Here is a 27,414-nt window from a genome sequence, read left to right as displayed (position 1 = left end):
CAGCCTTCAAGGACCACATTCTTCCAGAACAATTAGTGGTAAAAGACAACACTACTGGTAATGTGGTACATAAACAAGCAGGGGGGAACCCACTCATACTCTCTTTGTAGACTAGCCATGGCTTTGTGGAACACAGCCTTGAGCTACCAAGTGCATCTACAGGCTCAATTCCTGCCAGAAAAACTAAATACACTGGCAGATTTACTCAGCAGATATCTCATGGACCCACACGAGTGGAAACTGGAACCAAAGATTTTCAACATGTTGATAAACAAATGGGGGAGCCCATATATAGACCTGTTTTCCTCCCCCCAGAACTACCAATTGGACAAATTCTGCACAAGGACTCCCCACAAACAAGCTTGGAAAGTGGATGCCCTGTCCTTCACCTGGAAAAATCTATCATTTTATGCCTTTCCTCCTCTACCTCTCCTCTCCAAGGTACTACTAAAGATCAAACGGGACAAACCAAGAACTATACTGATTGCACCAGACTGGCCATGCCAACACTGGTACCCCCTCTTGCGCAGTGTGTCACTGCTGGCACCATGGCACCTGCCTCAGACCCCTACCCTGCTGTCCCAGCAGGAGGGCCAGATTCTGCACCCTCAGCTTCAAACCCTGAACCTGGCAGCTTGGCTAATTACCGGACCCCTCCGTTATCATCCCTCAGTCAACCAGTGTTGGATGTCATTCTGGATGCAAGGAGGCCTAGTACTAGAAAATCTTATGCTGAAAAATGGAAAAGATTTTGTTCCTGAAGCCAAACTCAGGGGATTAGCACAGCAGCGCCCAGTTTACCTCAGATTCTTCAATACTTAACTGAGATGCTTCACAAGGGCCTTTCCTTTTCCTCCATCTAAATTCATGCCTCAGCCGTTTCAGCTCATTACAACACAGAACCACCCCTCTTCTCTCATCTACTTCTCAAGCAGTTCCTCAGAGGGGCCAAAAACGTAAGACCATTCAGGAGAGCCCCAACCCCAGCCTGGGACCTTAACTTTGTATTGGAAAACTCACTCTACCTCCTTTTGAGCCAGCTGCAAGTGCAGAGTTGAAATTCCTTTCTTGGAAAACAGCCTTCCTTTTAGCCATCACTTCAGCAAGAAGGGTGTCTGAATTACAAGCCCTTATGGCAGTGGAGCCTTTCATCATCTTTCATGCGGACAGGGTGTCCCTCAGGACCAATCCCTCTTTCATACCCAAGGTAGTATCCAGTGTGGCTCTTAATCAGTCCATTCGTTTGCCAACCTTCTTTTCTAATCCACAGAACAAAGGGGAATGTATACTGCACTCCTTAGATGTGCACAGACAATTTAGATTTTACTTCGACTGGCCTAAACCTCTCAGGAAATCTGAACAGTTGCTAGTGACATTTGCTGCAGGGGCAGAGGGGAAGGCCATTTCAAAGCAAGCCACTTCTAAATGGATAGGCCATTGCATTAATTTCTGCTATAAGCACCATGGAAAACCTATCCCACATGGGATAAGACAGCATTCAACCAGGGCTGCATCTACCTCTACAGCCTTTCTCAGAGTTGTCCCTACCCAGGGACATCCTAGAAGCTGCTACCTGGAGTTCTGTACATACTTTCACCAAGCATTACCATTTGCCAGTTTGCTCTAAATCCAGAGCTGGCTTTGCCACTGCAGTCTTGCAAGGCCTTATAGCTGGTCCTAATGCTAATTTCCACCACCCATCCTTAGCTTTGCGAACTTACCCAAATGTGATGACTGCAACAGTGAAACACGAAGAACATAGTACAGTTGTGTAGACTTACCATAAATGTAAATGTTCGAGTGTATTCACTGTTGCATTCCTAGATGTCCTTCATGGATGCATCTGCAGTCATAACAACTGGGTTGTCCTGTCGTCAGGCAGCCCTTCGGTCGGCCGGATTCCAAAGTCCGGGTCCGGCTTCGGCTGATGTCGCACTTCACCCGACGTCATCTCTGCTGGTCTTCGAGTATAAAGGCATCAGCCGACGCCATTTTCTTCAGTCTTTCTTGCCGCGTGGCGCCCGAAGCAGAAGCTGTTCGCAAGTGCCGGTCGGTCAGATCCAGAGATTACTACTACCGAATACTCCTTCGAAGACTTCTAAAAGCTAAGTACCCCGTTGGGGACTCTTTCTTGCCTCAGCCGATGTCAGAAAAAGTCAATAACTGATTAACTTGTGGGAAACAAATACCTCATAAAGATTTCCACTCTTACTGTTTGCCTTGTTTAGGCCCAGACCACGACGTAGCAGCCTGTTCGGCCTGTGCTTCTTTCAACCGACGAACGCTTAGACGTCGGTCGGAGTTTGCTGAACAGTTTTCGGCTCTGAATTTGCGTACATTATGCCGTCGGATCCTCCGACTACCCAAATTGTTAAAAAACGCAAAGAAAAAGACCGACACTCTCGCGGTCCGCGGTTTCGGCCGAAACCATGGTTAAGCAAACCGCGAGTGTCTCTGTTTCGGCCGAAACCGAGAAAACTGATCAGAGTACAGCCGAATCAATGACTACTACTGAGGTTCCGGTTACCTTACTTGAATCGGCCTCAGAAATTTTACCTACTACTGTGGTTACTAGTGACTTATCAGACACCATCCCTTTGGATGTCTCTACCCCAGCACGTGGTGCTGCTAGGCCTCCTGCAGCCATGTCTATTAAGGCCTTCGCCAGGGCTAAAGCAGCCAAATCTACTAAGTCAGTGCCTGTTAAACCCCACTCAACCAGGCCCACTTCTAGTTCACAAATGCTTACTCTGGCAGAAGATTTAATATCCTTAATTAGGAGATCTCAATCTCACCCAGACAGGGCCTCTCAGCCCCCAGAAAAGAGACCTAGAGCAGAGCCCCTCGAGCCTGTGTCCTCTGATGATTCTGCGGAAGACTCAGATATTACAGACCAGCCAGAGGCTCCTTTCTCCAATTTTGAGGACTCAGATGCTGAAGAATCCATTCCAGCTGCTTCCCCACCAGAAGAATTCTCCTTTGGGGAAACCTTACATGCCATGAGAGAACAATTCCAATGGCAGGAACAGGATTTTTCAGACTCCAGAAAAAGACTTAGGACTTTTCTGCACCTACCACAACACAGGCCCTTAGCTATACCTCCTGTCCTCTCTGTTGTGGACGATGCATTTAATGATGTTTGCACTGCACCAGATTCTTTACCTCCAGCACCTGCCAAACCAGACAGATTTTACAGGGTGCCAGACACTCATCATCACCTATACAAGGCCCCTCTTGCAGACCCCGAAACTATATCCCAGGGCCCTAAGGCAGTAGCCTCAACCACAGCAAAAACCCTATTCCTTCTGAAAGGGAAGCCAGGTCTTTAGACAGATGGGGCAAAAGGTTTACACCTCTGCTACTCTCTCAGCTAGAGCTTTAAACTGTCAGTTTCACATGATACAATACCAAGAGTTTATGCTTGATCAGTTAACTAAAAAGCTATCCTCTGATGACTCTATAGATAAGAAAGATCTATTAGAAATGGTAAATAACATACAACAGGTTAGTAACCATTCCTTAAAATGTGGCTATGATGCACTGGAGGCTTCATTTAGATCAGCCATGACTGGCACAGTGATAAGAAGACATGCATGGCTGAAGGAACAAGTTTTACCGGATCATGTTAAAGCTAAGTTATTAGATGCTCCTATGGATAAGACCAGTTTGTTTGGTACACCTGCCCAGCAGGTAATGAAGAAAATGGAAGAAAAGGCAAAATCTGTACAAACGGTTAAAGATTTCTTGCAGGTTCAGCCCCCAAGGTTTAGCAGGAACTGGCCTGCCAAAAATTGGTCCTTTCCTGACTCCACAAGATCCCAAAGGGGCAGGAATAGACATTCCAGAGGCAGAAATCAATCCAGAGGGGTGCCTACAGAGGGCGACAGTGGCAAGGTAATAACAGAGCCACAGGCACAGCCACTACCACTACAACAGGGCAATCACAGTGACTTGATTCTAACTCCGCCTACCAGGGAACAAATAGCAGCACCCTTAGGCGGAAAATTAACCTTATTTTCAAAGAACTGGCACTATATCACAAAAGACAAGTGGATTTTGCAAACCATAGACCAAGGTTACCGGTTCCACTTCCACACTTTACCAGTCAAAAGAGGAATGCCAAACCTACCTCCAAATCAAAAAACAGAAGCTCTACAGCAAATAATGCAATTAACAAAGATGAGAGCTGTGGAAAGAGTACCAATAACAGAACAAGGCAAAGGATTCTACTCAAGACTATTCCTAGTTCCAAGAAAGGAAAAAAGTTGGAGACCTATTCTCGATCTGTCCACCTTAAACACATACATCATTGTCCCAAAATTCAAGATGCTGACCCTACAGCAACAACTTCCCATGCTGGGCAAGGAGTGTTGGCTGGTAACTCTAGATCTCAAGGAGGCATACCTGCACGTCCCCATTCGACCAATTTGCAGAAGATACCTCAGATTTCTTGCAGGATCAGAGCACTATCAATTCTCAGCATTGCCCTTTGGCTTATCTACTGCGCCCAGAGTATTCACAAAATGCCTGGCATCAGTAATCGCCCACTGCAGACTACAGGGAATCCAAATTTATCCATACCTGGACGACTGCCTGCTACAAGGGGACAACAAAAGCAAGCTGACAACAGATTTACAAAGGGTCATTTACTTGCTACAAGCACTGGGATACACAGTCAATTTGCAAAAATCAAGGCTGATTCCATCCCAAACAAGGACTTTCTTGGGCGCGGAATTGGACACAGTAAAACAAATGGCATTCCTAACTGCAGAAAAACAAAAATATCTCCCTCTTTACTTCTTGGCACTAACAAACCACAGCAAGCTAACAGCAAGAAAAGTTCTGCAGGCCTTGGGCTTCATGGCATCATGCATAATCTTGGTTCCACATGCCAGACTGCATATGAGAAAACTACAGTGGTACCTAAAGAATTTATGGTCCCAACACAGGCACAGCCTAGAAGCAGAAATTCCACTAATTCCATGCCTAAAACAGGAGTTCCTATGGTGGGCTCAAGCATGCCAGTCAAACCCAGGCTTACCCTTTCACAAATATCAAGCAAGCCAAACCATCACAACAGACGCCTCAGACCTAGGATGGGGGGCTCACATGCTGGACAAATGCGTGCAAGGATTGTGGGCCAGGACCAGCTTCACCTGCACATCAACCTAAAAGAAATGCTGGCAGTAAAACTGGCAATCCAAAATTCAGACCATTTCTCAAAGAAGGCCATTTGATGATAAGGACAGACAACACCACAGTCATGTGGTACATCAACAAACAGGGAGGCACTCATTCATACCCCTATGCAGAATGACTTTGGACCTTTGGAACCTGGCACTCAGCTACAACATCCAGTTACAGGCAATGTTTGTACCGGAAAGGAGAACACTCTAGCAGACATGTTAAGCAGAACCACCTTGGATGCTCACGAATGGATGCTACACCCGGACATCTTCAAGATCATCGCAAAGAAATGGGGAATGCCACAGATAGATCTATTCGCTTCCCTCTCAACCACCAGCTCAAAAATTCTGCACAAGGACATTCCATCCACTTGCATCGAAAGTGGATTCGCTCTCCTTCAGCTGGAAAGGCCTGACAGCATATGCATTCCCACCTCTTCCCTTGATACACAAGGTATTACTAAAAATCAAGGAGGAACGTCCAAGGATAATCCTGATAGCTCCAAACTGGCCAAGACAACACTGGTACCCATTGCTGAGGAGCATGTCTCGGGACAAAATGTGGTCAATACCCTGATGCCTTTGATGTTAACTCAGAACAACTACAGCATCATGCATCCAAACCTAAAAGCGTTGCAGCTGACTGCATGGCACATCACATAGCAGCAACTATTCCAGATCTCTCCCAAAGGGTTAAAGACATTATCCTTGAAGCCCGCAGACCTTCAACAAGAAGGAACTATGCAGGAAATGGAAAAGGTTTGTCATTTGGAGTGCTGAAAGAGGGAAGGATGTGTCGTATAGATATGGCTAACATTCTGGAGTACTTGGCAGAGCTTCTACATACAGGCCTGTCCTATTCCTCCATCAAGATACATGCATCAGCTATTTCAGCAGAATACAGCTTTGATCCACCTGTCTTCTCACATCCTCTACTCAGGCAGTTCCTCAGAGGGATCAAGAATGTAAAACCTCCTAGGAAACCACCACTGCCAGCTTGGGATTTGAACTTTGTGCTAGAAAAGTTGACACTCGCACCTTTTGAACCAGCAGCAACAGCAGACCTACAGCATCTTTCATGGAAAACTGCTTTCCTACTGGCAATAACCTCAGCAAGGAGGGTTTCTGAACTTCAGGCCCTAATGGCAGTACAACCCTTCCTAATCTTCCACCAAGACAGTGTCCATGAGGACTAATCCTACATTTATGCCTAAGGTGGTATCCAGAGTGTCCTTAAACCAGGCAATCCACCTACCTACCTTCTTCCCCAACCCACAAAACAGAGGGGAAAGATGCATACCTTGGATGTACACAGACAGCTACGCTACTACCTGGACAGAACAAAAAGTAACAGAAAAACTGACCAGCTTTTTGTAGTCTATGCAACAGGAAGGGAAGGAAAAGCAATTTCCAAACAGACAATCTCCAAATGGATAGGAAATTGCATACGATTCTGTTACTCCTTCCATGGAAAACCAATTCCACAGAACATACGACCTCATTCTACAAGAGCAACAGCCACTACCACAGCCTTCTTACGAGGAGTGGCAACCAAGGACAAGGACATTATTGAGGCGGCTACTTGGACCTCCGTGCATACATTTGCCAAGCATTATAATTTACCTCTGTATTCCAGATCCCGAGCAGGGTTTGCCACTGCTGTACTGCAAGGGATCCTAACCACACCATAATCTATTCTTCCTCCTCCCCTAGTTGGCTATGGTATTCTACCCAGTTGTTATGACTGCAGATGCATCCATGAAGGACATAGTACAGTTTTGTACCTACCATAAATGTAGATGTCCGAACTGGATAGCATCTGCAGTCAGGATTACCCTCCCTCCTTCCCCTCTGTGGTACTCCTAGGGTATTTACCCTCCTAATAGCTAGCTGGTGGGGGGGAGTCTCTTATGGTGCATTTGTTTGTATATATGTACATACATGCTTATTTTTTGTGTTTGCCTTCTATCCTTTGGGAAACATTGGCATTTTTACCCAAAATTTAGCCTTCCAAGAGGGCAACTGGCATCTGGGGCAAGAAACACTGAAGAAAATGGCGTCGGCTGATGCCTTTATACCCGAAGACCAGCAGAGATGACGTCGGGTGAAGTGCGACATCAGCCGAAGCCAGACCCGGACTTTGGAATCCGGCCGACCGAAGGGCTGCCTGACGACAGGACAACCCAGTTGTTATGACTGCAGATGCTATCCAGTTCGGACATCTACATTTATGGTAGGTACAAAACTGTACTTTACCTTCCCTCCAGCTCCCTGACTCTTCTATTGGCTATATCTCTATTTGTGCTTACTATGTTTAAAGCTTTTTGATGTATTTGCTTTTATGTTGGAGGTGTAACCTTATATATATAATTGCTTCCCATTATGGGGACACCTGACATCTGGGGCAAGACATACTGATGTAATGGTGTCGGCTGCATGTTTTATACCCCTGACATCATGGATGAAGGGACAGCAACCGACACAGGACCCAAGACTTTGATAATCAGGCCGACTGAGGGCTACTGCAAGCAGATAACCCAAATGTGATGACTGCAACAGTGAATTCACTCTAATATCTACATTTATGGTAAGTGTACACAACTGTACTTTTCTCATTTACTGCATTTACTGTTGTTTAAGGGAAGAGTATGGAACTGGCCAAAGCAATGCTTGTCAATGGCTTCATCTGCTGGAAACTGTCTGCTGACTAGCCTATAGCTGATTCTCAAGGATTGTTCCACTAGGAGGTGGCTACTTCTAGTGCTTATTTTTGAGCTTGTGTCTCTGGTGGGTATTTGCAATGTAACCATGTAGTTATGATTTCATCCTTTCACTAAACACTATAGTTTGGATCTCCACTCCAAATGTGGAGCATCTCTTGGCGCATCTATGTATAGAGCTGTTTGAGTCCCAGTGGCTGCTTTGATTCCTGCCTTCCCTTTTTATGGATGCTTTTGTATATTGGTTTGAATTCTGCTTGATAGTATTCCCACCAGTGGTGGTCCATTGAAGTAATTTCTATCTGATGTTGAAGTATTGCCCATTTCAGTTGTCTGCAGTGAGGTACTTTTGTAACCCTGCCCTGGGTTTTTTTTTTTTTTTTGGGGGGGGGGGTCCTCCATCTGTCTGAATAATAGTTTTAGATGCACATTTTATTTTGCTTCCTGGTATTCCCTGTGTTTAGACAATGGCCAAGAACTGGGGATTCTGGACTGTGTGTGTGTGTGTGTGTGTGTGTGTGTGTGTGTGTGTGTGTGTGTGTGTGTGTGTGTGTGTGTGTGTGTGTCTGTGTGTGTCTGTGTGTGTCTGTGTATGTATGTATATATATATATATATATAAGTTCATAGGTTGGTACTAGGCTATCGGCCCTGATGAGGTTAGGTGTGCCACATAGAAGGATTTCCTGACTGTTGTGCGATGTGGTTATCGAAGGTGAGACCACTGTCCACCTGTGTCCCTATGTCTCTCATCACACTTTCGGTGTTTAGTGTACTGCCACCTATGTGGTAATTCATGGGTACATGTTATTTCCCAAAGGAGACAACTATACATTTCTTGACATTAAGCTTCAGTCCATGGCTCTGGCACCAAGCATCTGTTTCTGTAAGGCCCTTTTGTAGAATAATCCACATCATTTGGGGATTCAGTAATGGCTCCTAGTTTGCAGTCATCTGCGAACTTTGTTAGCCAGTGTTCCTTAGTGTTGGCCTGTACTTCAGAGAAGTAGATGCAAACAAGAGCGGTCCCAGGACTGAACCCTGAGGTACTCAACTTGTCACCTGTCTGGAGCTGGATTTGGAGTCTGCTACTTTTACAGTCTGGGTTCTGTCAGTAATGTAAATATAATTAATTTTGTATTTGCATCGTTATTTTTAATAGTTTTTGTCCTGTATGTTTATCTTTGCTTATGTTTGCTGGGGCTTTTTCCCCTTGGGCCTCCAATGAAATTGGGTTGCTTACTATCAATTGAATGCAAATAGTTAATAACTTTCTTTTTTGCAATTATTTTGTATTGTGATTAATATTTAATATTTGTATACTGTCACTTTATCTTTACTTATGTTTGCTGGGGCTTTTCCCCTTGGGTCTCCACTGAAAGTGGGTTTGTTTGCATACTCAGTTGGACTAACCCGGTTAACAAATGTGAAATAGAATAAATAAATAAAAGCTACTAAAACTCTACCTAAACAATCTGAGAAAACACATGCACTACAGCAAAGATGATCCCAAAAGGCAGGAAGCCTATCTAAAGAACAAATCCCTGAATTACAGCTACCTAGCTCGTTGTCTACCTTTTACACACACTACCAATGCTAACACTAAGACAGACATATATATATATGTATATATATATATATATATATATATATATATATATATATATATATATATATATATATAGATATACACACACACACACACACACACACACACACACACATCTGTGTGTGTGTACATGTATACATATGTATGTGTGTGTGATATGTAAATCAAAAATTCAAACATAGTTTCCACCACTCCAGTGTATCTCTTTGTTTTTGCCTGTTAGGTTTATGTAGCATATATTACACCACATTTTGAAAGATCTGTCATTTAAGGGCACGCATTTCTCACAGTTATGCTTCTTTGGTAGTTTGAAGTATCCATAGTAGTATGCCAGCATTGTTCCTCCTTTTTAGCTGTTTAGTACCTCATTGCATTTTTAACAGAAAGCTGTAAGTGTCATTTTGTCTCGTCTCTTGGATTTACAGGATTATTTTGACATTGTAAAGAATCCTATGGACCTGTCCACAATTAAGCGGAAACTGGACACAGGCCAGTATCAGGAACCCTGGCAGTATGTGGAAGACATCTGGTTAATGTTCAACAATGCTTGGCTGTACAACCGGAAGACCTCTCGAGTTTACAAGTATTGCTCCAAGCTAGCAGAAGTGTTTGAGCAGGAGATTGACCCAGTAATGCAGAGCTTGGGATACTGCTGCGGAAGGAAGGTGAGCTTGTTAGACGAGTTACCATTTCACAAGGTGCTTCACCTAGGAGGTTTGATGTATGATCTTTCTTTTTCTCTGAAATCTCTATTTACAGTTAAGGAATAGCAGTTAAAAATACTTGCTTTGATGCTTATGTTGTAACAGATGTATTTTAAATACTATGGCTGTATGAATGCAGCCTAAGAATTGACAAGTAAAACTGGTTTAGCTAAGAATTTTTGTGTCACTGATCTGGTTTATTGAAAGATTTCTGTTCTGTATTGCATATGTAGTTCAGAATTCTTACATTATTGGTACAGCGAAAGTTTCACTAAAGTGTCTGACGTATTAGAGGACTTAATATGCAGCATGTTTCTTGACAGATTAATCATGATAGTCTGTTTTTAGTGGAAGAGAGTTTCTGTTCCATAACTTGTAGCAAACCATCCTTTTCTGATGACACTGGTGTGCACAGTAGTAAGCTTCATGCCATACTTTGCTTGAGTCAAATGCAGGGTGTTTAAAGAATTTGTGGGAGCTGCACAGACCATTCATTGGGACAGAAAAATCACCACATTCCTTCAATCAGAAGAGGGTTTTTTTAATGGGCAGAGTATCATTCCAGAACCTACTCAATGAGTGTGGCAGTGGTTGGCTCTGGCCGTGCATTGTAGGCCTACATGAGAAGCAGGAGTGCACAGGAACATGGTCTAGAAAACCAGGAGGAAATATAAATGTGAAGACATGCTGGCTGCCATTTACACCTTCTGTGTATTCAAAACAATATTACAACCAGGTACTCTGCAGATATTGACAGATGACACCACTATCTAGTGGCACGTCATCAAGCAAATGGGCAACTACTCCTGCTGTACATGCAGTGTGAGCATGCTAACTTGAGATATGGTATTGCAGACCTTTATCTGACCCCATTTAGCTGAATACATTAGTAGACTACCCAACAACATGTTTGAGCAGACTCTGAAGAAGTGCCTCCTTAAGCATGATGGGGAAATGGAACAGCCCTCTGAGCTGTATGCTTCCTAAGACAACAATCAGGTAGGCTTCTTGTGCTGTGTGATCTCCTGTGTGAAGCCTTGGGGTATTGAACACTTTCCCTCAAAACTGTCGATTTCTTTATGCCTTCTCTCTCCCCCTTATCTTAAAGGTGATTCTAAAAGCAAGGTGAGGCAAAGCGTACAATTCTTTCTTGTCTAAATCAAGAGACTGATAACAGAATGTTTTTTCCCCCACTAATGCAAATGAAACAAAAAGGGACTCTTTCTCCTTCTCTGCCCACTACATGCTTGTAACCAATGGATTAGGTTCCTTTTTCCACTCATGAGTGTTAGCCTTGGTGAATAAATGATTTTAGCCTAGTTCCGTAACGGTATTTGTTCTCCCCATAGGTGACATACAGGAGGCAAAAAAATAGCAAGTCTTACTTGGCTAATTGGAAAAAATTCTCTAGTGTACCATTAGAAATACAGAACAAGTATCTGTCTTTTTCCACACCCTGATTTCTTGCATTATCACCCAGAATTGTTTGCTGTTGTCTGGGTTTTCACATGTTAATTCCCCCCATATCCATTGCCTGTCTGTGGATCTTCTTTTCACATGTTAATTCCCCCCATATCCATTGCCTGTCTGTGGATCTTCTATCTCCACCTTTACAACTATCAAACAATTTTCAGCAATGTCCTGCACTTGCATGCAGGCCACCCAAGCTACACATTCTGCATCCTTGGAATGTAAGTTTTGTCACGGAGAAACTGAATTTCCTTCAACCTTCTTGACATAATGATGATTTTTTTTCTTAGAAACATCTTGAGTTACTTGCCCTGAGGTGCAAAGAATCATTGTTCAATAAAATGATCCTCTGTGACACTCATTTTTACCCAAACAGATTAAACTACAATATGTAGTTGCCTGTACTCTGCATTCACTCCCAGAAATAAGCAATCCAGGTTTAACAGTAATAGAGGCAGAGAGTTCAGGCTATCTTATCAGTTCATTGTTTCCATTATGGCATATAAGCAAGACAGACGATTGCACAAACTCTTTTTCATAGCTAGCTACACGTTGTGTCACATTCTGCTATGATTATTAATGGAAGGTGTTGAGAGGACCAGGTCAGCTGGGCTTCCAAGATGGCTCCACACTTAACAGGTTTATTGAAGCTGTCCCAGTCTGAAAACTGAAATCAAGAAAGGGTGCCAATAAAGGTTACCAGTTTGGAGGTTACCAGTTTGGATGGAATTCAGTTATTGGCTTGGATTTACACTGCCTGGATGTCAGCAAAGAAGAAATTTGGAAAAAGGCAAAAATTCAAAGAAAAGAAGGGGGGGCTGTGGCTGAGTAGTATCTTGCAGCTGTTCAGCCAAAAGCATCTCAGGTTTCAGCTTTGGTACAGGCGATGGCTCCCTGCAGGAGTCTACAACCTTCATTATCAAAAGAGCCATTTTTGGCACCCCTCCAACCAAATAAAATTCATTGGGAGCCACAAAACCTATTTGACCCCTAAAATGAAGATAACACAGCGTATAACATTTTATATATGGTTATTATACTAAATATAAAAGAACAAAGTTTATAAGAGCAATATTTAAAATCCGTCCCTATTTTTGTTCCTTTGTTGGGGTTGCTCACTCGCTCTGTGTGTTTGTGTGTGCTATATCTCTCAATCTCTCAGAACAAGAAATCTGGACAAAGCCGTAAGTAATGGGGCACAAAGGCCTAAAAATAGGGACACTTTTTAAATATTGTTCTTGCAAACTTAGAAAGTTGATAGAATAACAGATTTTGCATTAGCATGAATTTTCTGACAGGTATGAAGTTTGAAACTCAAATGTCTGTCTTTTCTGACTTCAGCCCTCAATGATTTGCCACAAAACCACACTTTTATGAGAAATAGACCACAAATATGAGACAAACATCAGGACATTCTGCGAAAATCTGCACAGTTGAGAGGAGTGTGTGTGTGTGTGTGTGTGTGTGTGTGTGTGTGTGTGTGTGTGTGTGTGTGTGTGTGTGTGTGGAAAATGCATGTTAACAGAAACCATGTTATTCTAGCAAGTTTCTAAGTTTATAAGAACAATATTTAAAGTCCATTGCTCGATCACTGTGTGTGTTGTACGGTAAAGTGGCCATTATTTTTCAAAGCTACAGGGAGCCACTGCAGAGGGGTGGAAGAGCCACAGGTTGCAGACCCCTGGCACTAAACCAAATGTAGTCAGAGGTGTTTAAAATCAGTGAAACACTCAAGAAGTATGTAGAGTCAGATAAAAGGCTGGAATAAGACATGATAACTAGCTGTTAAGATGAACCGATAAAAATGCAAAAGTCAGAGGATGAAATGAAAAAAAATGCTGGCTAAGAAGAGCTGTTTCAAAAATGGAGTTAGAAGACAGAGCATGCAGAGAGAGCCTGAAATTTTATGCCATACCAGAGAAACAAGAATAAGCAAACTGCTTTCATTTTATTAAACTGCAAATAATATTTTTAATTGAGAGCACATTGTGTGTATGCAACAAGTCTTGCTACAAGAAATTGGCCAAGACCTATGTTAGTAAAGATTCACTCATGCGGGCAGAAAGACGCTGTTAGCATAGTTGTGCCATAAGGGAAAATTTTTAAAAGCTGGGGCACATGAGTGTGGAAGATGTTTATTCACTGTGCACCAGACAGAAGAGAAGTTTATCCCAGCAGTTGGAATGTCGAGAGGCAGGTTTGAGGTTCAAGTTGCTCTGTCCAGCTTTCTTCAGAATATTTTCCTGCAGAATTAAAGGCACACTTTGATGCAGAACTAGCTAAGGCTGAAAAAAAAAAAAGTTTAGTCAACAAAGCGTGAATCATCAAATAGAACGAGACTACTACTCATTCTGCTGATGATAGCAAAGCCCATAAATGGGGTCTGCCAATGAAACCTTTTCCATTGTTCCAAAAGAAAATGCTTGAGTGGCATATAAAAAGTGCAGAGACTGACTAGAAGAACAAAGGAGTACATTGAACTTGAACCAGAAGCTGCTTTAGGGTGACAGGAGAGGATCAAGCAGTAGCATTGTGAAATTAGTGAATAAATGAAAATTCTAAAGCATCAGTGCTTTTGAGATGTAGGAAATGATATGCAAGAAGTCTTAAGGAAAAACTGTAATTTGGTGACTGTAAACCAAATGCCCACGTTGTCATTGATTAAAAGGATACTGAAGGAAGTGAAGAAATGACTGCAAGTAAGAGTTTTTGTTTTTAATATTTGTATAACAATCATGATGTAACTGCGGTGGTGGTGCTGCGGTAGCGTTGTCGCCTCACAGTTAGACGTTGCACGTTCGATTCTCAGTTAGAGCGTCTTCTGTGTGTCGACATGCGTGAATGGGCGTCCCTTCGTTGAAGGTTGTGCGTTAGGCCCGGCAAGCCAGCACGTAAAAATCTACTGCCAATCATTAGCGGACCGGAGTTCCGCTGTGGCGACCCCTTACCGGGAAAAGCCAAAAGACAGAAGTATGTTAAAGCTATTTAAACAAGAAGTCACTTTTTACTTGTAAGGTATCCAGGATTTACACTGTTTTAAGCTGTAGTTGAGATTGTTTAAGTAATGAAAATAAGATTAAATGAAAGGCATGGAAAATTGTAGTATCTGATGTTATCCAAGTCATCATTCATCACCATAGGGTCTAGGATCCAATGTTGGATCCGAGTCTGCAACATGCTACAGACAGATCCAAGGCTCTAGCTCCTCCCTCTCCTATGATGCCTTGCTGCCCTCTAACCCCCTGATCTCGTTTGCCATGTTTTATATGCAAACATGTTCCCTTGGCTCTGGCTAAAGATTAGTGTTTCTTCCTAATTTCTTGTAGGTTAAGGTAGTTTAGTGTTATTTAGTGATCTTTTACAGTGCATTTCTTATAGTACCTCCCTTTCCTTAGTTTAGGTTGCTAAGTGAACTTAGTGTAGTGTGCATTTGTTTTTGCCACCCTTTTTCTTGTGGCCATTGAGGCTTGTTTGTTAGGGGCTTTTTTTTGTGTGTGTGTGTGTGTGTGTGTGTGTGTGTGTGTGTGTGTGTGTGTGTGTGTGTGTGTGTGTGTATATATATATATATATATATATACACATACTTAGTTTAGCTGTTTTCTATTATGGCTGATAAGCTCTCAGGCTTTAAGAAATGCTCTTCGTGCGGTTAGAAGATGCCAAATTCCGACTCCCACAAGGAGTGCTTGTATTGCTTGGGTGATCCGCACCTGGAGGATGAATGCGAATTTGTGCTGCATTTAACCCCAGGGCCTTGGCAGAGCGCTGCAGCAAACTCTTGTTAAAAGGTCTGGCTCAGGGGGGACCCTTCATTTCCCACTCAAAGGCTTCCTCTTCAGATCCAAAGAGGAAGATCCTGTCCTGTCAGCAGGCTCCTTCCAAGAAACCATTGCTGTCAGATCCAAGGTCTCCAGATACGATCCCAGCCTGGTTCATCTTGAATCCAAGGTCTTGAGAGCAGAGAGCTGCGGAGCTGTCTCCCAGATCCAGGGCTTCTCCAGATCAGAGGTCCTAGGATCCGACCAGTTCGTCAGATCCGTCCGTTGAGTCAGCTAGGCCCTCTGGTCCGACAGTATTGTTGAATCTGATTATATCTTAGAAGAGGTAGCTGTTCCCTCTGCTTCCAAAAGGGCATTCCAGTCTGCTCCAAGACATAGGAGCCGTACCCTGGAACATCGCAGCAGATCAGGAAGATCTCCTCTACTTACTCCTCTTCCTCCTCTAGGTCTTTGAGGAGCCTCTTATCCTCGACATGGACAGGATGATGAGCTTCCTCAAGGCCCAAGTAGAGTTTTGGCTTCTGGCTTCCGCTGCCCATCTGGCCAGGGGGGTTTCGCCCCACCTGGTTTCTCATCCTCCTCTTCCAGCCCCGGAGGCTTTGGGATCTAAGGACTTAGACACCTGTGGTCAGATTCTGGTGAGGCCGAGTGTTCTGCCTTTCAGGGTCCCTGGCTTACTCTGTTCCCCTTCCCTCAGAGCAGAGTGAGCCCTGTGCCGGAGTGGTTGATGCCGGCTCCACGGGGGGAAAATACAGTTTCCTCGGACCGTTCCCTCCCATTGGCTCTTCAGCCTTAGCTCTGGACTGGTGTCATCTGGGGGTCATGGTGCTGTTTCTGGACAAGTCCAGAAACAGCACCATGACCCCCAGATGTGACACCAGTCTGGACCGTTCCCTTCCCATTGGCTCTTCGGCCTTAGCTCCAGACTAGTGTCATCTGGGGGTCATGGTGCTGTTTCTAGACTTGTCCCTCCTCTCCAGGGGACTTTTTCCTCAGAAGTAGTGGATGGGACTGCTTCCAGCTCCTTGGGTGGTAGAGAAGATGTTTTCCGGGGCTGGAGTTAAATCAACCGCACCTCCCGGTCCCTCCCTGCACCTCTCTACTTCAGCTGGTGAGGGCTCCCTTCCTGTCCAGGGTCAGCCTGTTCGAGCCTTAAGGGGGTTTCCTCCCCTTTGGGAGTCCATGCCTCTTCCGAGTCCTCCCCGGAGGCCCCTGCGGAGGAGGTACAGTGTAAGGGAAAGTGCAAGAGGAGGCACTTGGACTTCCCCGTGGAGTCCCTCACCGAGAACATGGACTTCAATGAAGGAGATGGGTCCCCACAGATCTCCGCCCGATGATGTCTCCTTTGGAGACATCCTTGAAATCTTGAAGTAAAAGGGAGAATGATCTCCCCAACCCCCGTCTTTAGAGGAGTCTGTGTTTCTGAAGGCCTTCGTGATGGCCCCATCTACTTCCTGGGTGTCCCTCCTACTGACAAGTTAGTAGATTTGATCACCAGCAGGGCCTGGAAGGAGCCCGACACGATGGAGCCAGTTCCAAAAAGAGCAGACAAATTTCTCAGCCCTCCTGTAGACCATTCTTTCTGGAGCAAAGGTGTCCCAGTAGATGCCGTTTTGGTTACCGCTGCCACTAAGGAGTACCTGGCAGAGCTGCATGGTCCATTCTCTGAACAGGTAGTCCCAGGCAATAGGCAGTTTTGTGAAGCGGGTTTATGCCTCAGCTACTTTTGAGGTGAGAGTGGTTAATTACTTGGCACATTTTATCCACCTCCAAAGGGGATTTGGTCTGAGAGCTTTCCACTTCCCTTAGAGTTGTTGCCAGCAGAAGACCTCAAGAAGGCATCTCCCAAGCTATCCACCCTGACTTCCCTGGCAAATTCCTCAATGAGGTTAATTTCCAGCACTGTGGAAGCTACTTCTCAGGCAGCAAGTACCGACATCCCTGAGAGTCATCATGCCTGGTTACATTTAGGCAGGTTTGCATAAACCTTCAAAGCATCCTTTACCAACGCCCCCTTCAATAGTTCCACTAATTTTGGACCTTCAGTAAAGGACACTGTGACCCACAGCGAGCAGGAGGAGAAGACTTTCTGTGGTCGGGATCAGGCAATCTATTCCCCAGAGGTTCTTCTCTAAAACACAGCAGGGAGCTAGGAAGATGTGGTTCCACAAGTCAGTCTCCCATCCAGGAAGCTCCTGATGACACCTCTTCCAGAGGCAGGGGGAGAGGTTTCAATGGCTGATGCAGCCTTTGAGGCGGGGGGGTCTGCAAAATCAGGTCTCCAGGGAACCTTTCTCTGAGCAGCCCTGTCAGTGCTCCTGAAGCATTGCCTGGCTGCTCTGTCATGGAGGCAGTCAGGGGTCGCATTTCCTTACACTCACTAGCCTGGACAAACTTCACTTCCAATCAGTGGATGTTAAACATCACTTCCAGGGGCTATTTCATTCCCTTTCTGGAAGCCCTTCCAGTGAGACATTACCTCCCTGACGTTCCACCCACTCAGAGGGAGTTGGCCTTCAAAGACGTTCAACTTCTTCTAAAAAGTGCCATCCAAAAGGTCCCAGCAGGACAAAGAGAATCTGGTACTTACTCTCGCTTCTTTTTAGTGACAAAAAAGACTGGGACCTACATCCTATTTTGGATCTTAGCGATTTTCACTCTTTCAGTCAAGAAGTCAAAGTTCCGGATGGTCACTGCTCAGTCCATTCTGCCCCTCTTACGCAAGGACAATTGGATGTGCTCCGTGGATCTCCAGGATGTCTGCAATCACATCAAGGTAGACTGGCATTCCTGGAGACCTCTTCCCTTCTGGTTAGGGGCCAATCATTACCATTTCAGCTTCACTACAGCCCCCCCCTGGGTGTTTACCAAATGCATGGCAGTGGTAGTGGCTCACCTGCGGCTGCATGGGTTTCAGGTCTTTCCATACCTCGACAGTGTGCTCCTCGCAGCACATTTGAGGCATCGATTGCTAGAAATGATCCATTATGTTGATGTTGTTCGTGTTTCACTGTTGCAGTCATTACACTTGGGTTATCCTGCTGGCAGGCTACCCTCAGTCGGCCTGAATTCCAAAGTCTAGGTCCAGCGTCGGTTGCTGTCGCCTCTTCCCTGACGTCAGTGCACCAGAAGTATAAAAGATGCAGCCGACGCCATTTTCTTAAGTCTTTCTTGCCGTGCAGTGCCCGAAGCAGAAGCAGTTCGCAAGTGCCGGTCAGCCGACTCCTGAGATTTTCGTGTTCGAATTTCAGATCCGAAGTCTTCATTAAAAGCTAAGTACCCCGTTGGGGAAAACTTTTTTCTTGCTCCAGACTGACGTCAGAAAAAGTTAATTGCATTTCTTGTGGGAAGCAAATACCTCATAAGGATTTTCATTCTTACTGTATTCCTTGCCTAGGCCCTGACCACGACGTTGCTTGTTGTCAGTTTTGTGCTAGATTTAACCAGCACACTATAAAGCGCCGGTACAATTTTGCATTTCACTATTTTGGCAGAAGATTTAATTACACGATGCCGTCGGATAGCCAACCAACTACTGCAATTCACAAGAAACGCAAAAAAAATAAAAAACAGGCATCCGAGGTCTAAAACCGACGAGGCTTTCTCTAAGCAAGTCGCCGGTTCTCCGGCTCTCAGTGAGGCGCTTTCGCAGCCCCTGACCCCCGCTACTTTGGACCCGCAGGCCACTATAGACGCCCACGTGGAGTTGCCTAGGCCGCTGGAAGCTCAAAGTATTGGACCTTCGGAAACTATTCCTTCAGATGGGTCCGGAGCCGCTGAGCAGGCATCGGCTTCTCAGGGTGTTTTCAGACCTACTCAATTGTACATCAAAATGACTCCTGCTATAAAGGCAAAGACTAAAGCATCTTTAAAGACAAAGAAACAAGTACAACAACCTCATGGTCAGGCCTCCATGCCCAAAAAACAGATGCTCAAAATGGCCGAAGACTTAATTTCTTTGATCAGGGGTTCCCATCCCCCTCCTGATAAGAGGCCTAGGCAAGAGACAGAATATGAATCTTCAAATCAGGTTTCCATTTCTTCAGATTCCTCTTCTGATCAGGAATACCCTCTTTCTCCCTATGAGGATTCTGATGCAGAAGAATCCATCCCTTCAGCCTCTCATCCTGAGGATTACTCTTTTGGTGAAACCTTGCATACCATGAGGGAACATTTCCACTGGGAGAGCCAAGATTATTCTGAATCTAAGAAAAGGCTCAGAGACTTCCTTTTACTCCCACAACACAGGCCCCTAGCTATTCTGCCTGTGTTAGACATTGTAGATGATGTATTTTCAGAGTCCAGTCTGACCCCTGACTCCTTACCTCCAGCTCCTGTTAAGCCGGACAGGTACTACAGGGTGCCTGACACTCATAAATTCCTTTTCAAAATCCCTGCTGCTGACCCAGAAACTATTTCTCAGGGTTCCAAAGGGGTCAAGGCATCCACTGCAAAAAACCCTACCCCCTCCGACAGGGATTCTAGGGCATTAAACAGATGGGGAAAGAAGATTTACACCTCTGCTACCTTGGCTGTAAGGGCTTTAAATTGTCAGTTTCATATGCTCAAATATCAGCAATATATTATGTCACTGCTTAAACAGAAAATGTTGATAAATTCTGAAGGTGCAGAAAACAAAGAAATGCAGGATTTATTGCATGCAGCTGAGCAAGTTGGAAAGCATACTTTGCAAAGTGGTTTTGATTGTTTGGGGGCCTCCTGCAGGGCCGCTGTCACGGGTTCTGTCATTAGGAGGCATACTTGGTTAAAGGAACAAAATCTACCAGATCATGTTAAAGCAAAATTATTAGATGCACCATTACAGCATGAAACTTTGTTTGGTGTTAAAGAAAATGGAGAACAAAGCTAAATCTATGCAAACAGTCAAGGATTTCTTACAGGTACAGCCTCCAAGATTTAGCAGACACTGGCCTGCAAAGAATTGGTCCTTTCCAGTGTCAGACAGACCACAAAGGGGCAGATACAGACGCCCAAGAGGCAGATCCCAGCCCCAAGGTTCATACAGGTCTAAACAATGAGGTGCTTCTACCTCCAAAAGTGGAGAAGACAAATCACAGCCTTACAGGAAACCATTCCAATGACTTCCCCTTGCCTGCGCAAAGCACTTATCTTCTGGCAGCACCTTCAGGGGGAAAACTAGCACTTTTTTCTCATAATTGACACACAATAACCCAGGACAAATGGGTCATAGACAGTGTCACAGGGCTACAAGTTTTGCTTTCATACCCTGCCAAGGGCAAACGGTTGGCCAGACCTGCCAAAAAACCAATGGGCAGAGGCACAAAAACAAGTCTCATCCCTCATGGACATGAGGGCCATTCAACAAGTACCAGAACAAGAGCAGGGACAAGGATTTTATTCAAGACTGTTCTTGGTACCCAGAAAGGACAAAGCCTGGAGACCATTACTAGACCTATCTATTCTAAACACATATCTGGATATACCAAAATTCAAAATGTTGACCTTACAGCAGCTTCTGCCCATGCTGGGCAAGAAGGCTTGACTTGTGACTTTAGACCTAAAAGAGGCATACCTCGTATGTCCCAATCAGACAAACATGCAGAAGATACCTCAGATTCAAAGCTGGCTCATTGCACTACCAATTCTCTGCACTGCCCTTTGGCTTATCTACTGCACCCAGGGTCTTTACAAAGTGCCTGGCACCAGTAATTGCATTCTGCAGACAGAGGAATACAAATGTATCCTTAATTGGACGACTGCCTCATACAAGCAGAGAACAAGGACATTCTACTACAGCATCTGGCGTTTGTAAAGAGATTACTACCATGCCTACGGTACACAGTCAACAAACAGAAATCAAAACTAGTACCCTCTCAAGAGATAATATTCCTGGGTGCAAGCTTAAATACAACTGCCGAGATGGCTTATCTCACGCCAGACAAACAAAGGCAACTGACTACCTATTTCAAACTGTTGGCAACAAAGGCCCAGTTATCTGCAAGAAAAATTCTGCAGGCTTTGGGCTTCATGACATCCTGCATTCTACTAATTTCATATGCAAGACTGCATATGAGGAAACTTCAATGGTACCTAAAAAGTGTTTGGACTCCATTGCCACAGCCTGGAAACAGTAATTACTCTCATTCCCTGCCTGCAACAGGAGTTTCGATGGTGGGTGAAGGCCTGTCACCAGAACAGGGGACAGCCATTCACCTTACCCCCAGCCAGGCAGACATTGACAACGGATGCATCAAATTATGCCGGGGGGTACACATGGCAGGAAGATGTGTTCAAGGGTCCGTCAACCAAATGCATCTACATATCAATCAAAAAGAGATGCTAACTGTTCAGAATGCCCTGACAGCCCTCAAGGACCTACTTCATCTGGGACAACTACTGATAAAGACAAGACAATACCACGGTCTTGTGGTATATAAACAGGGAGACACTCATTCTTACCCCCTCTGCAGACTAGCCGTGACTTTGTGGGACACAGCATTGACTTACCAAGTACATCTACAGGCACATTTCCTGCCAGGAAAGATAAATACTCTGGCAGACGAACTAAGCAGAAACCTCATGGATCCCCACGAGTGGAAATTGGATCCACAAGTCTTCAACATAACAAGGAAATGGGGATGCCCGGACATAGACCTGTTTGTCTCTCCTCACAGCTGCCAACTAAAGAGATTCTGCACAAGGACTTATCACAGACAAGCATGGAAAGTGGATGCCCAATCTTTCAGCTGGAAAAACTTAACAGTATATGCCTTTCCTCCCCAAGGTACTCCTAAAGGTCAGACAAGAGAAGCCAAAAATGATACTGATTGCCCCAGACTGCCTGTACTGGTATCCAATCCTAAGGAACTTGTCTCAGTGCCCAGCCTGGACCTTACCTCAAATACCTCACCTACTGTCCCAACAAAACAATCAGATCCTGCACAGCCAACTCAAGACCTTAAATCTGGCAGCATGGTGGATAATGTAGTCATACAAAACACACCTCTCACTAAAGCAGTGATGGATGTCATTTTGGGAGGCCAGGAGGCCTAGCACTAGAAAATCTTATGCTGGAAAATGGAAGAGATTCTGTGCCTGGAACCAGGCAGAAGGAATTGACACAGCAGTACCAAATATTCCTCAGATTTTGCAATATTTAACAGATGCTGGACAAAGGCCTATCCTTTTCATCAATTAAAATTCATGCCTCTGCCATTTCGGCTCATTGCAATACAGAGCCACCAATCTTTTCTCATCCTTTAAGGCAATACCTCAGAGGAGCCAAAAACTTAAGGCCTCCAAGGAGATCACCAATACCTGCATGGGACCTCAGTTATGTTTTGGAAAAACTCACTCTGCCCCCTTTTGAGCCAGCCGCTACAGCTGATATAAAGTTTTTATCTTGGAAAACAGCTTTGCTCGTAACAATAACCTCTGCAAGACGAGTTTCAGAGCTACAGGCACTCATGTCTGTGGAACCTTTTATCATTTTTTATCCAGACAGGGTTTCTCTGAGGACAAACCCGACATTTATGCCTAAGGTAGTGTCCAGTGTGGCCCTTAAACCAAACTATTCATCTGCCTACTTTTTATCCAAACCCACAGAGTAAGGGGGAGAGAATTCTGCATTCTTTGGAATACACATACAGCTACGCTTCTACTTGAACAGAGCCAAAGCTTTCAGAAAGACTGAGCAACTACTAGTGGCATATGCTGCAGGATAACAAGGAAAGGCTATCTCAAAGCAGACTATTTCAAAGTGGATAGGCCACTGCATTTGTTTCTGCTATTCACAACATGGCAAGCCAGTACCTAAGGGCATTAGGCCACATTCAACCAGAGCAGCAGCTACTTCAACAGCCTTCCTCAGGGGAGTACCAACCAAAGACATTTTAGAGGCTGCTACCTGGAGTTGAGTGCACATCTTTACAAAGCACCATAATTTACCACTCTACTCTAAATCCAGGGCAGGCTTTGCCACTGCAGTTCTGCAGGGCCTCATAGCCACTCCTAATGCTATTTAACTCCAGACTCCCAACCATAGCTTTGGGTTTTTAACCCAAGTGTAATGACTGCAGCAGTGAAACACGAAGAACATAGTACAGTTGTGTACACTTACCATAAATGTAGATGTTCGAGTGTATTCACTGTTGCAGTCCAGGTTACCCACCATCCCCCCGTCTCTTTTTGCTGGAACTTAGCTGCATTTCTCTAATCTATACAACCTATGTGGTGTATTTGCTTGTAGATGAAGGTATAATGTATTTTGGTGCATGCATGTTTTATTGGCATATTTTTAGCCTTCCTTTTTGGGGGGCACCAGATATCTGGGGCAAGAGAAACTGAAGAAAATGGCGTCTGCTGCATCTTTTATACCCCTGGCGCATTGACGTCAGGGAAGAGGCAACAGCAACCGACGACAGACCTAGACTTTGGAATTCAGGCCGACTGAGGGTAGCCTGCCAGCAGGATAACCCAAGTGTAATGACTGCAACAGTGAATACACTAAAACATCTACATTTATGGTAAGTGTACACAACTGTACTTTCTCTTCTTCCTCCAATTGGGGATCACCGTCAACCTTTCCAAATCTAATCTGATCCCCACAGAACAGTTGGACTTCTTAGGAGCTCTGTTAGCTCCATTTCAGAGATTGCAGCATTACCTCTCTGCAGGGTTCAGTCGATCTGGGAACAAGTCATGCAGATCTTAGACCTGTTGCATCCCCCGGTTCACTTGGTTCTTCGAGCCTTCAGATCCATGGATTCAACCATTCATTTCATTCCTCTGGTCAGGTACCTCATGCAAGTGTTGCAGTGGACCTTAATACAGTGGTATGCTCTGTTTCACCCCATGTCTGTGACCATAAAACACTTGACGCCTGTGTGCAGATATCACCTGCTGTGGTGGCTTCAGTCTCAGGATCTCAGTCTAGGCAGGCCCTTTTTTCTCCCTTTCCCCAAGGCCACAGTGGCCATGGATGCTTCCCTTTTGAGGTGGGGGGGGCATTTTCAGGGGAAGACCATCCAAGGTGTGTGCTCCCCAGTAGAGACCAAGTTGCACAGTTGTTGAAAGCCTTCCAGGACTGCCTCCCTCGAGGGACAGTTGTAATTCAGACAGACAAACATGGCTGTGGTCTTAGTATGTCAGCAAACAGGGAGGAGCATGCTCTTACCTGTTGTGCAGAGAGGCCATGAGAGTGTAGGAATGGGCGATGTCCGGGCGCTTCCTTCTTGCAACGCATATACCTGGCGATTCCAGTGTTTGGCCAGCAGGCTTAAAAGATAAATCTTGAGTCCTCATGAGTGGTCCCTCAATCCTTCACTAGTGAAGTAGATTTTCAAACGTTGGGGTCAGCCTTGCTGCGACCTGTTTGCCTCCCCAGCTAGCCACAAATGCAGCAGATACTTAACCCTGATCCCCCCCCATCCAGCAGAGTCACTGAGGGATGCCCTAGTCTGCGATTGGCCTCTGGGTCTCCTATGCACATATCCTCCTCTTCCTCTAATTCTCAAGGTTCTGCAGAAAGCACAATGCCTAAGAAACGTCCCTTATCCTCTTGGCCCCCTTCTGTCCTCATCAGCCGTGGTTCTCGTTCATCAGGTCTCATCTGAAGTATCCAACATAGGTAGTGGATCCCCATCAAGATCTGATTTCCCATCCATCAGGGCTTCCTCTCTCTCAAACCTTCGAACCCTTCATCTAACCACATGGTTTCTCCAGTTCCAGTGATTCTAACACAATCAGGGTAGCGTCTTCCATTAAGAGTATCATTCTAGCCTCTCAGAAACCTTCTGCTAGAAAGGTTTATTGCAGTAAGTGGAAAAGGTTCTCTGTCTGGGCCAAGAGCAGGAATCTGGATCATTTTTCTGCTTCAGTTTGACATACTTTTGTTTTTGTCCTCCTTTTTCCAAGCGGAAGCAAGTTTCTCTACCATCAAGCTTCAGTTAGCGGTGATTTCTGACTTTCGCGAGAACACTGAGTCTGCTTTTTCATCTAGGCTTTGTAAAGCATTTATGGAAGGGGTCTTCCTGCTTAGGCCACCAGTTAAGGATCCCTTGCCTTCCTGGGACATTACATTGTTTTTGCGATTTCTGACTAGGAGTCCTTTTGAGCCTGCTAGTTCCTGCAGTCTCAAATTCCTGTCTTGGAACACAGCCTTCCTGGTGTCTTACCTCAGCTAGGAGGATCTCAGAACTGCAAGATCTTACCATTACTCCCTCCTACATGATTTTTCACAGGGACAGAGTCTCTCTCAGGACTAATCCCTCCTTTTTGCCCAAGATTGGTTCCGAATAGACTCTGAACCAGTATATTCAGCTGTCAGTGTTCTTCCCCAGTTATTCCAAGAAACAGGAGTACATTCTATATACCTTTGATGTACACAGACTTATTACAGTTCTACCTGTAGTAAGCTAGAGCAGCTCTTTCTGGCCTTTTCCCCCCAATAGACATGGTCTTCCGGTTTCTAAGGCCACTATCTCTAAATGGATCTCTAGCTGCATCTCCACTGTCTACTACCATAGCCATCTTGAGGTTCTAGGAAGAATCAAGGCTCATTCTACGATGTCCATGGCTGCTACTTCAGCTTCTTTGGCCAGGCTTGCCATTGATGACATTTGTGCTGCTGCCACTTGGTCTAATCATCACACATTTATGTTTCACTACAAGATAGATTTGATTTCTAGGAGCAGGGCTTCCTTTAACTCTACAGTGCTCTGGGTTATCCTTTCTTGGGGATTCCCAGGATAAATGTTAGCTGGAGACTCTGACCCTATCGTTATGAATGATGACTTGGATAAAATCAGATAGAGAGTTATGTAATTACCAAAACTTGGCATCTGTGTTATCCTACGTCATCATTCACTGTCTCTTTCTTGGACACTAGTATTTCTTTGGATATTATTAACAGCAGCGTTACTTCGAATATCTACAGGAAGGACACCTATCGAAATAACTGTTTAGACTTCACGAGTCAACACCCGTTCTACATGAAAAGAAATGTTTTATGGGGCCAATTCATAAGACTGTCTAGACTAGTGAGTGAGGACTCTATTTTTGTAAGTGAAATGCACTGTCTGAGCCACCTGTTTTTTGCAAAAACACTACCCTCCTGACCTCATACATTCTGTTGCCATGGAAGTTAGTAGAGACGGGAACAATAAATTCAAACCTATTATTAGGTTTGGCTTTACACCTAAACAGAGTGTATCTATGGACCCACAAGACAGAACTCTCAGTTTCCCTATTCCGATCTGCAGGGACATGAGAAACATTAGTGAAGTTATTTCCTGTAACTGGAACATTGTAACCAGTTCTCATAATCTTTCCTCTGTGTTAGAAGCCCCACTCTTTTCCTACAAACGCACTAGAACTATAAGGAATACTTTAGAGAACAGGGATACTTTTTTTGCTTGCGGACATTAAGAATGTTCATGACCCGGTTGGCATGTTTGAATGTGGAAAGTGTGTTTGTTGCAAATACATTTGAAGAACACTATGTATACTTTTAAACATAATTACAAGGTTACTTTCCAACACCACTTTGGCTGCAAATATACTAATTTAGTCTATGTTGCTGTCTGCTCTTCATGTGACTCGTTTTATGTTGGGAAAACGAGTAGAAAATTATCGGATAGGATGAAAGAGCATTACACAGCTATTACAGGACATTACCCGAGAAGTGCCTTAGCTAGACATTCTTTTGCTTGTTACAGATTTGAGAAATTTTCTTTGTTTTAGAACAGGTGGATTTATTTTTGGGGGACTGTGCTACATTGCTGGAATTCAGGGAACTGAAATCGCAGCTCCTTCTGAGAGCTGACTACACACCAGGATTAAAGTATATAAACTTAAAATGTGCTTTAAAATGGTTTGACTGATCTTTTATTGATGCTCGCTTCTTATGTTACCAGTCTATGTTTAATTCACGATTACTGTTTTGGTAGACACATTCAGCAATCATC

At 44.5% G+C, this 27,414-nt stretch overlaps 1 protein-coding gene across 2 annotated transcripts in view; it reads left to right on the top strand.

Moving 5' to 3' along the window:
- EP300 (E1A binding protein p300) overlaps positions 1-27,414 on the top strand; it is a 1,713,356-nt gene that overhangs the window by 1,204,747 nt on the left and 481,195 nt on the right. For both annotated transcript variants that reach the window (XM_044076495.1, XM_044076487.1), the window contains exon 18: positions 9,939-10,178. In XM_044076495.1, the coding sequence (XP_043932430.1) occupies positions 9,939-10,178 (240 nt within the window). The remainder of the gene's footprint in view (positions 1-9,938; positions 10,179-27,414) is intronic.

Source organism: Protopterus annectens, chromosome 1.part1 (assembly GCF_019279795.1).
Source record: "Protopterus annectens isolate FY-2018-M chromosome 1.part1, PAN1.0, whole genome shotgun sequence".
Taxonomy (NCBI): Eukaryota; Metazoa; Chordata; order Ceratodontiformes; family Protopteridae; genus Protopterus; species Protopterus annectens.
Note: the sequence above shows the minus strand (reverse complement) of the source record. Positions and strands in the feature narration are given on the sequence as shown.